The 12,359-nt window shown below is 31.2% G+C and overlaps 1 protein-coding gene across 5 annotated transcripts in view; it reads right to left on the reverse strand.

Annotated features, from left to right (window-relative positions):
- CDH19 (cadherin 19) overlaps positions 1-12,359 on the reverse strand; it is an 83,564-nt gene that overhangs the window by 63,642 nt on the left and 7,563 nt on the right. For 4 of the 5 annotated variants that reach the window (XM_084779973.1, XM_084779972.1, XM_084779971.1 and 1 more), the window contains one exon: positions 1,078-1,366. In XM_084779973.1, coding sequence (XP_084636099.1) covers positions 1,078-1,366 — 289 coding nt within the window. Of the gene's footprint in view, positions 1-1,077; positions 1,367-5,469; positions 5,504-12,359 lie in introns of all 5 variants that reach the window. The other variant, XM_084779974.1, reaches the window with a different exon arrangement.

Genomic DNA, 12,359 nt, shown 5'->3' on the forward strand with positions numbered 1-12,359 from the left:
CAAAGCAATATTTAACTTCAGTTTTAGGAAATCCGATGACTTTTGGTGTCCATAAGCACCAGGCATGCATATGGTACATATACAAACAAGCAGATAAACATGTATATACATATCAGTTAAAATGGACTAAGAATATAATATGCAGAACTAGTCATGTATGTATAATAAATATGCATGTGGTTTGCTTGCAGATATCTTAGAAAATAATGAGACCAGCAAAATATCAGTTGTGAATAGCACACACAGGAAGGTTTTATAAAAATGTTGTTGAATCTACTTATATACATTTTACAGTTAAGATAGGTAAATTGTTGGTCGATTCTGAGGACCAGGTTAACATTTTGCTCTCACAAATGGACTAAGCAAAGAAAGTGAATTTTTAGGGCTTTACCCATTGCTCCTAAACTTAAATTTGCTGTCAGCTTATTAGAAGAAAACTCATATCAGTATATGTATTTAGAACAAAAGTACTAAAAAAGGTACATGTTGTTGTAATTATATGTATGTAGAGCTATCTATCTATATAATAATAATAATGATAATAATAATAATAATGATAATAATAATAATAAATTGGAGATATTCTGTCTCACTAAGAAAGTTTTCTTAAATATACTTCTATGTTAAAAAATAAAATAATCACTCCTTACTCTTGAACTCATTAATCAGAGGTTGTATGTAGGCTCCTGAAGTTTCTGAGCCAATAAAAAATATGGGAATTATATGTCTCATTAAAAATAAATTAGGACAAGTCAACAGCTACTTAGCTTATCAGTATAGTCACAACAAAGTTGAGAAATAATATTTGACTCTGTGGCTGCTTTAATCCATTTCAACCAGTAACATCATTACATTCTAGATTCTGATATAGAGACAGCACATTGATGAACAACATAGAGAAATTTAAAAATTGGACTTCCCTCTTCAAGTTTATTAGATGTTTGCAAATACAAATATTATGCCTGTGAATGGCTTTAATTGTTCTGTTGAATATGTGGAAATCATCTGGCTCTTGTAGCCCATTTATATCACATCTTTATAAACTCATCTACTGTAAATCTTTCAGAAAATAGGTACCCGGCCAATGTGTTGTCTTGTATCCATTTCCTCTGCTACAACAAATTGGTTCCACACCCAGCCACGCTTAGCTCTCCAAGGAGAAGATGCTTCTCTCTGAGCCCTCTCATCTTTCAAAGTCTCTGCCACTTTCATCCAAGGCCATAGGAGAAAAATCACCAGCATCCATTGATTGATTCTGGTGTACATTTGGATTCCATTTGTCATTTTATAGAGGAACAGGAATGATGAAATCAAAATGTGTTTGTTTCTTATTAATCCTGCACAATCTTTAGTATCCTGTATATTTCTAAAACAGAAAACAGAAAAAAATTCACACATAAAGGACAACATTTTCAAACATAACTACAGCATTTGTAGCTGGGAATAAGGAAACAAAACCTTTAATTTGTCATACAATTAAACTAGTTAATTGTATTTTGTAGCTCAGCAATGATGTGATTGAAATGCTCTAAATTTCAAATGAAGAACCATTTTTTAAAACTGCATTCATAAATCTCCCTGAAGGCTGTAATATTCCTTTAACAATCTCCTTGATTGACAACTGACATTGAGATAAATCAAATTGTATTATCATTTAACTGGCTTATTTCTTTTATTTCCATTTCAAAAAAACTCCAGTTAACTGGTTAATGCAATGGTCATGCCAGGACGGAAAACTTCCCCTCCTTTTATTATAATAAGATTTATCTTACAATTATTAAAGTTCTATTTTATTAGGTAAATTAAACACAAAATAAAATTTCTTTTAAAACTTGAAAATATTTAATAATAAGTGACACCAATATTATAAAATCATTTGGCCAAAATGTCAGTGCAAAGTATTTACTCTCTGAAATGTTGAATAATTAAGATTTAGAAAGATTTATTTATGCTTGAAGTCTGAATAAGCAGGGGGATATTTTTCATAATAACAAATAAACAATGTTTTTAGACAACAAATATTCCCCTTGATGAAACAGGGGAATATACAAATTGAAAATTAAATATTAATGCTATATTCAATTACCACTAAAACACAACCCATCCTGCTTCCACTGTTTAGAATCCACTGGTGTGAAGATGCATTCAAACTCTGACACACTAGCTAATCTCACCTTCTCCATATCTGCACAGTTATTTTATGAATGGAAATTGGACTTATCATTTTGACATTCTTGAATCTAGTGAACTCCTTATAAGAATTTAATGAAATAATAATAATAAAAGTCACAACATCTTTGGTTGAGAGATGTTCTACATGAATTTGTTGTGAATATTCTTCATTTATTTTTGAACATCTCCTAAGAGAATTATTAGGCTTTTTACTCTAACTAGGAAAGGCTATTATATAACACATAGTTAAGAAATAATACAGGGATCCTATGATTCCACTGTATGACTTATAAGCAGCTCTGTTTTTGTTTTAGATTTACTTTATGATGGTCAAAATTAATATGAAAATTTCATCATTGCAATAATTTCAAAATGTGTCTTGAATATTGTTTAAAGTGTGTGTGTGCACGTGCACATGCACATGTGAGGGTATGCACACATGCATGTGGTAGAGATCTAACCATGGACTATTATGCATAATAAGAAATTCTAAGCTACTACTCAGCTCTCTGATGAGTTTATGATAAATGACAGATAGATAGATTATAGACAGGCAAAACACAAATACAACAGATATAATAGAAAGAATAATTATATATCAATGATAAATAAGATGTGAAATAAGTAAAAAAATCCTTTGCAAGAATACATTTGTGTCATTTGAAAAAAAATACCACCAGAGCTTGTATGAAAGTACAATTATCACATTTGATTAAACCTTTTTTCAGTTATCTTTATATTCTTTTTTGTGTGTATAAATTCAATTTTTATTCTGCTTATTATTTATAGTATTTAATATGTGTGTTTGTGTGTGTGATATATGCATGATACTGCAATCATGCACATACAACAGAGCACATAGGAAATCGTGTGAAAAATTTTGCTGTTAATTCTGTTCATCAACCATAGTTTTTAGGAAATAACTCATATGGTTGTGCTTCAAGACAAGATCTTCTATCCTGGTGAGCAATTTAACCATCATCTATTTATTATTACTTACCCTGAACAATTTATAAGAAAAAATTTTACTTTGTATCATAATACATGTTATTTTTAAAAGATGGTGAACTTTTAAAATTAAAATTGCTTAAAATTTAAAATAATAAAATAAGGATTTAGAACAACCAAACATCCATATAGTGTCCAAATTTAAAATACCCATGCATATTTAAATCCTGGTTTAAGTATGTTCATACGGCATCTTCTTGACATTTGTCTAAATATCTTTTCATATACCTATTTTTTGTATTTTGACATTAGTTTTCCTCCAACCCTTGTAGTACACAAAAATAATTAAAACTTATGATGTTTCCCATATTCTTAAATTCAATAGCTGTGTCATCTGGCAATTTTGATATATTTCTTTACCATGCATATTTCATATAAATCCCAGAAGCTTAACGTAAAGTTAAACTTTTATTAAAAATAAAATGTAACCTAAAATGTTCTCAAAAATAATCAGGGTGAAATAATACACTCTCAAAAAGGAAAACACCAGTATTTTTCCATTTGTGGGTAATAGACATTACAGAAAAGTAACATTAATTATGTAGTACTGGATTTTTTTTCTAGGAGAAAGGGATGTAATGGAAAAAGAGAGAGAAAGAGTAATGAAATGTGTTATTGTATTTGAAAATATGGTCAAAGTTCATTAAATGTTTACAAAAAATAACTTTATACAGCCCTGATATAAAATAAGTATGAAGCATTCAACATATCAGCATATAGTCTAAATTTTTTGTTGTTAAATATAATTGTTAAGATAATACTCCTTTTCAACTGGAATTTATGTTTTATTAAATTTCTCAATAATGAATTGTTTTGATATTATAAAAATCATAACAAATAAATTATTAGGACTTATTGAGTAACTTATAAATATTTTTACCAAAATGTTGAAATATAATTTTCACAGTATATGAATCTATTATCTGATTTCATTAAAAAATCAAATTATCTATAAGAAATTATGAAATAACTCCACATATCAAATCTTTCATGAGATTTACCACCAGACTCTGAAGGATTGCAATTTCTCATTAAGAATGCGGAATTGCAACTTTTCTGCAAACACCATTACTGAGAACGTACTTTACACTACTCATCAAGAACTCTGAATGACTGTGATCTAACAGAAATATTCCTTCAATATGTCATAGGTATAAAAAGCATATAAAGGAGATCACAATGAGACATTTCAAATTTAAAAGTAATTCTAATGACCCAATATTAATGCAAAATGAGACAGAACTTATGTAATGCAGCTTTGAAAACAACATGTGTATGGAATAATGTTTTAAAAGATAATAAAAAATACATTATAGACTTTGTTAGGTTTTTTAAATGTAATTCTAAATGTAAAGAAACGCTGCTCCATTTTTGTCATGCATATTGAAATATATTGGTTTTGGCAAAAAAGTAATGTGTGAAATTCTAAAAATAATTGAACAAGAATAGCATAAGAAAAATTAGACAAAAGTTGATTTTAGAAAATTTTAAACAAATATTCTGAGTTAATTTTTTGTATTTCATTTGTACTTAACAGATATTCATTAAAACCAATATGTTAATTACAATTATATTGCTAGATCAATATGATGGGAAATGAGTAATTATGTTAATATATTATTTATCAAAATAAATAAGAATTAGTTGCTTTCCAAAGATCATACAATTTAAAATGAATATAAACATTTTGCTAAACAATTGTCCACAAAGTGTATTTTTAAGTTATTTATAAAAAGTACAGTTATATTTTGCTAATTTTTCCACAACATCTGCTTAAACTTTCCCACTAGTTATCAAGAATAAATTGAATGATCTGTAAAAAATAAAAAAATTAAAATTCAAAGGTTAAAATATAGTACATTATGACACTCTTAGCCTGAGGCAATTCAGTAACATGTCTAATATAGAAGAGGAAATTTGACCCACACAATGCATCACAGTAAATGATGACAAAAGTAGTATTGCTGTAAAGGGAGATGGTTAAAATAACTTTCTCTTTCTTTCTCTTTTTCAATATAACATAATCATGGCTGGACTTGGTGATCTATATTTAAAATCTCCAACTCTGGAAGCAGAAATAGGAGGATCAGGAGCTTTAGGATGGCTACACAACATTTGCATACACAATACATAAAAAAATCCTTTAATTACCTTGTCAAAATAAAAAATTTAAAACATCTATATAGACCTAAAAATATCTTAACCCAAAAACAACTAAGCTTAATTGTAAAATCAAACTACCTGGTCTACAACTCCATCAGAGACCTGAGAAGGAATAAAATTAATTACCTTAGTATACAGAGAGTGCAGGTTAGCAGCTACCCTAGTGAGAAGAAGACAGAGATGGATTGAACCTTGAACAGTAACCAAAAGCTCTCTATAACATTCAAACATCATCTTCAGACTTCTGGCCCAATATATCTCATAGACACATTTGTGCATCAGGAACTATTGAAGACTTGTTTACCCTATCTTGGCAGAGTTTGGCTATCAACTCTGCCTGCATCCAAGCTGCCCATTTTTAGGTAGAATTGTGCTGTGCCGAAACACAGACATTTTTGCCCAGGGGTTTGTTTGCCACATTTGAAGACATCTCCATAAGGAGGTTCTTTGACTCTCATCATCTTCTTTGATGTTGACAGGAGTTGATGAATCTCCAGTAAATTACACCAAATGGAAATATAAAATTACATAGACTACTAAATGAATACTTTTTATTTGTAAATCATTGTTGTAGTTACAAAATTAATAGAGGAAAAAATAACTATTATAGTAGGAGGACAGGAGCAAAGGAAGCGTCAACTTTGTGATTGTGACATACTCATTATTTTGACTAAGTCATCTCAGAACATTGGTAGTATATTTTATTACGATTCTCGAAGAATGTAGGTAATTAAAATAAATCAATGCAAATCTACAATTACTCTAAAACTCAGAGCTAATTCAAAAATAATTTTAATTAAACTCAATATTATGACAAACAGATCTTTTCCTGAATTTTGGCTTGGATTCTATTTTGATATGCTTGGCAATTCTTCATGCCAACATCTTGTAATACTTGTCTTATTTTCCTTATTTTGAACATTTAAATATTTATGCTTTGTTCTCATTTTTCTGGTGAATGATAATTCCACAAATAAATATTTTAACACTTAAAAACAGAAAAAAGTAGAAGATGACAGAGTTTTCTACCTGAATAGACACCCAAAAATCTCTATTATGTGAAAGCTACTAACATGCACTACCAGCATACTCAAGTCACCAAGTTTATTCCTTCTCAAGTCTCTGATGGAATTGAAGAACACACAGATTAGTTTTAAATTGAAACTTAGTTGTTCAGGGATTAAGATATATTTAGGAATAGATAAGTGTTTTAAGTTGATAATGACAAGATGTGATGGACCCTGATTGATATTCAGAATTTTAGAGGTACCACGACATGAAAGATATTTTCTTCCAGACTGTCAAATACAAATAGCCAAAATACTAAGAATGTAACATATATATAATTCCTGATTGTGCCATGGTTCTTCTTGCTTTAGGTTGTAAACTGTATATATGTGTAATAATATAATATACATGTAATATATATGTAAAAATGTTTAATTAATAAAAATTTTAAAAAGAAAAATAAAGAAAGAAAAGGAGAAAAAGGAAAAAGAAAAAAAGAAACTAACAAAAGCCTCAAACACAAAATAAACCAAGGAGATAGGTCATTGGATCTTTTTTGTGCTCCCAAGCCTGAACACCTGAGTTCTAAAGCAAGAAATCACAGTTTGGAAAGTGACTACTACCTCTCCTAAGTTGCCCTCTTATTTCCCCACATGTGCTGTGGCCATTATGTACACATGTATATAAATATATATAAATAAATGTCAAAAATTAAAAATTAAGATAAATAAATATCATCAATACCTATAAAAGTATGAAGTTTCTATGCCCATCCTAGCTCCCAAATACTGACACGGGGACCTTTTATTTTTATTTCAAGCTTCAAGCACTGTACCTGGGCATATATTAATCTATTCTAACTTGATCATGCTGGCCTGGCCTACATCTTAGTCATGTGGTGCAATACCTGCCATCTTGGTCTCCTTCTAGTGGTTCAATCTCCATCAATGTCCTGATGACATTTTATTGTTTTTGAATTATTTTATATTACCTGTAGCCCTGGCTAGCAATCAATAAAGACACTGACACTGGTTGTATTTTAAAATAGCCTTAATTAGCCTGGGGCAATTCAGACATTAATATTCTAAACTACCTCCCAAAGCGGGGCAAGTATGGGATCCCTGCACCAATTCTATGCCAACTGCTTCCAATAACTTCTATCAAGCTACCTCCCATCCATAATCCCAAATACTTGCTAAAGTTTTTCATTTAGCTGAATTCTCAATCCACACCAGTCATTTGCTTCTCCTCCATCTAACCCATGGTGGCCTTCTTCTTTCCCTTTTTGGAACCTCTCCTCATCTTTTTTTCCCCCATTTCTTCCTCCCAGGATTTCTCTCTCTCTCTCTCTCTCTCTCTCTCTCTCTCTCTCTCTCTCTCTCTCTCTCTCTCTCCTTCCCCTAAGCCCAGGGATCTTTGCCATTTCTCTATCTTCTTCCCTTTCAAAGTGGGATTTTTTTTTTAAACTTAGCAGCAAAATACATCAGACCATCCCCCAGCAACAGTTACTCAGGTTCCCATCTGAGATGCTCTCCCTGGGGATTTGAAATTTCACCTTAACTCTTCTGGTTAGCTATTTACTATTCACCTTTTTATGAGATCAGACAATTAAAGGAAACAGTATATTACAATTTACTGAGTTAGGACATACTTGATAATATTTACAATACCACAATTTGGAGGGCAACCAGATATCTATGAACAGAAATCAACACTTGAATACACAGTATGTAAAAATTTACTTTAAAAAAATAGCCATAAAACATGAGTGATTTTCTATTAAATTATAAACTTTCAGATATTGTCTGTTATATAACATCAAACATCAGTAAAATATCACTTCAGAATTTAAAATATACCAAACATTTCTGAATTCATTTTCATCTATCATCTTGTATATGTGTATTTGAATACGATTTAATAGCTGTATGTGAATTATGCACTGTTTTGTTTTATTGCTTACACTGTACTATATTTACAGTTTTCTATAGTTTCTTGTATTTCAAGAGAACTTCAAGAACTTTTCAAATAATGGTCCACTCTGACTGAAGATGCTGGGATCTGTTACCAATGCTGCATTGAGAAACCATCTAGACAGAATCCAGTCAAAAAAGAAAAAGAAAAAGAGAAAAAGAAAAATAAAGAAAAATGGCAACAATTAGTTATAATAGTAACACACAAGGTGAGAGCAACACCTCTGTTCTCCATTTGAATTCTGGTTGTAGTTCCCATTCAAGTGAATATATTATAATAAAGGCGTGAATATACTTCTGTGGGGAATGCATACCAATCTGGTATTAGTTTTTATTTATAAGTTCCAAAATATGGTATATATCTCACAATATATATATAATGTGGAACTTAGATTTATAAAAAAATTATACAAAGCCATAATTAAATTATTAAAACCATACTTACAAGCATCATTAACAAATCATATCAAAAACCATATTTTACTTAATACTATACTAAACAGAAATAAACTATGTACAGAAATTTGGAGTATCTGATCCACTACTAAGTATTTTCTTGTAATCACACTATTATTAAAGCCATTCCTGTGTTTTAGTGGATGAGAGAATGAAAAAGAATATATTTAATAAGATGATCCCTGTAGCTAACATTTTGTGTTGTTTACAATGCATAAAAATCTATGAGGAACAGTCATAGGGGAGGGGAATAAGGGGAAATTGGGAGGGAGGGCAGAATGGGAGGATACAAGGGATGGGATAACCATTGAGATGTAACAAGAATAAATTAATAAAGGAGGAAAAAAGAAGACAAAAAAAATCTATGAGGATTTTAAAACATCTAGACAATTCTAAAAGGAGATATGGTAAAATATTTACTATTACATCTTTTTATGGCACCTTTGACTGGGAATATAGTTTTTAATATGGGAAAGAATTAAAATTGATGCATTTTGTGGCAGTATGGGCAAATATAAAAGCTGAGTACAATGAAAGTAGATATGACAAATATAAAAACGCAATCCTACTTTTGATCTTTTAAAAATCAAGATAAAGTTGGCAGTCTTACAAAATGACAGTGCAAAATGTCTCTAAAATGGAATTCTTGTGACCAAGAATTCTTAGACCACAGGAGGAAAATGGAAAAAGAAATGTGTTTGAATAAGCTTTTATTGTTAAGAGAGTAAAACAGTATCTCTGGACCCTAGATTGTCATTAATATCATGCCAAATCCTGCTACCCAAAATCCCCACTCAGTTGAACTACAAGAAGAATGAAGAAGCCATGTCCTTTTTCTTTTTTAACACTAGTCAAGTATATATAAAGCCATGCAAGTTCATAATGACCCCATTTAGGCTCTGAAACCATTTTTAATATTATTGACCACTTACTGCTTATATGATGTGATAGATCATACAGGAATGTTAGTGCCATTCCATTTTAGTGGGGAATTTGCAATCTTGAATCTTGATTGGAGGCGAAAGACTGTAAATGAACAGGATCTATGTTTGTAGCATTAGGCATATTCAGTATTGATGGTGGAAAAATGTTTAAAATTGCAACAGAATCCAATGGTTGTAACACAAGCTGAAAATTTTTAATTTTTTAGAAAAAATCTCTAACTTTTTACTTCCCTCTACAATCTTTCAAAACATACAATTTTCCTCAATATATCACATTTACTCATTTGTAAGGGCTAATAAAGCTGTAATCACAGTTGAGTAGAAGAAAAGTGAAAGAAATCATTTAGACTTGAAATATGAGTAATACTAATTAATCACCCATTAAATGTGGTAATCCAAAATACTTTGTAAGATGACAGAAAACAATTTATGTACATAGAAATTATTTATGTTTTTTGAAAGAAAACATAATGGAAACCATGGAAGTTGTCCTTCTGTTGAGAATTCTCTGTTCATCTCTGTACACAATTTTTTAAAACTGGTTTGGTGGTGTTTAATTTCTTGAGTTCTTTATATATTTTGGATATTAGCCTTTTGTCAGAAGTATGGTTGGTGAAGATCTTTTCCCAGTCTGTAGGCTGTTGATTTGTTCTGTTGACGATTTCCTTTCCCTTACTGAAGCTTTTCAGTTTCATGTGGTCCCATTTCTTAATTTTTGACCTTAGAGACTGAGCTCTTGGATTTCTGTTCATGAACAGAACCTTTTCTTCCCACATATTTAGTGTGTCTGAGTTTAAGTTGAGGTCTTTAATCAATTTGGACTTGAGTTTTGTGCGTGGTGATAAATATGTGTCTATTTGCATTTTTCTATACCTAGCCATCCAGGTAGACAAGCACCATTTTTGAAAAATATTATCTTGACAGGATCCATTTTTCTCAGCAGGCAGGATGCTGACATCCTGCACCCTCCGTGTTCCAGCTCCAGGCACCTCAGTTGTTGTTATCCATCTTCCAGGACATCTTCCAGGACAGCATTTTAGAAAACTTCTGACCCAAATTGGTCCAGCAGTTCATACTGTCACACCCAGGACTCCTATTAAGCCTAGAATTTCATAACTTATGAAAAATAGACCATAAATGCTATCCCTGTTTTACTTAACCATTTTCCCCAATATTTGAGGGGGCCTTCAAAAGAATTATTCACCATAAATCAGCCTGAAGAAATCTTAAGAGAACAATGTCCCATTTCCTCTAAGTGGGGTTGGATAGGTTTCTGTTTACTCTCTTGGAATACAGACGCTTATTTTAATTGGGAGTTGGTTATGAATATTATTGGTCTTTTACAGAGAGGAAACTAGGTTTGACTCATGGATGTATCGCTTTTCCTTTATCTTTCTTTTGTAGGTAAGGAGATAGGAGTTGAAACAAAAGAAAGTGAGATATATAAATATAAAGGGAAGATTGTACAAAAGGTGGATTATTGAATCTACTTTTTATGTAAAGGCCCTAGTTATCACTCACAAAGAATACTATTTTTTAATTCAATGACAGTGAATTTTGTATATTGATGCAAATCATGCTCATCTAAAAACCTAGACTACTTTTATCACAGGATTATACATTCTAGGTCTAATAGATAAATATGATTCTATAGACATATGAGGGAAAAAAGTTAAATAATGTCTTCAAAAACCTCAGAGATCCACAGAATATGGCATTTAAAGATGTTTTTATTATCCTAAAGATTCTTTGACAACAAAACAAGTTAACTTTTGGCAACACCTAGACTGCTTGAAAGAAAAAGATGACCATCAAAGAACTTCTTTATGGAGTTGGCTTCAAATGGGGCAAACAAGACACTAGGCAAAATGTCTTTGTTTCTGCCACAGACAGAATTCTGCCTTAAAAAGGGGCAAGTTTAGATGCAGGCAGAGTTGACAGCCAAACTCTACCAAGACAGGGTAAGCAAGTCCTCAATAGTTTCTGCCTCACAAATATAGTGTGGCAGAAGGCTGAAGAGCTTTGGGTGACTGTTGAGGCAGGAAACTATCTCAGTCATTTTCCATTTTTGCAGATTCTAACCTGTACTTCCAGTTCTCTCAGAGACTTAAGTTTTATTCTTTCTCAAGTCTCTGATATGTTTGAAGATCAGATAATTCAGTCTTTCAGCTGAGCTTAGTATGTTATGTATTAAGAGGTTTTTTTTTTAGATGAAGATAGATGTTTTAAGTAAATAGAGATGAGATGTGATAGATAGTAATCTCCATTCAGAAATTTAGACCCAATAAAATAGGAAAGATTTTTACTTTAAGTTTGCCAAATACAAATAGCGAAATCACTATGAATATAACATTTATATAATTCCTGATTGTCTTGTGGTTCTTTTGGCTGCAGGTAGATTATTTTATTCATGTGTAATAATGTAAATGTATATGTTAAAAAGAGTCATAATAAAATAAAGAAGGCAGGCTAGGCAAGGCATAAAGAGCAAACCAATAATCAGCACCCCTCCATAGGCCTACAGGTTCCAACCCAGCTTGAGTTCCTCCCCTCACTGCTATTGGTAAGGAACCCTAAGATGGAAATGTGAGGGAAATAAACCCTGTATCCCCCTAAAAAAGATTGTATGCTGTTA

Source organism: Acomys minous, assembly GCF_964271855.1.
Source record: "Acomys minous genome assembly, chromosome: 1".
NCBI lineage: Eukaryota > Metazoa > Chordata > Mammalia > Rodentia > Muridae > Acomys > Acomys minous.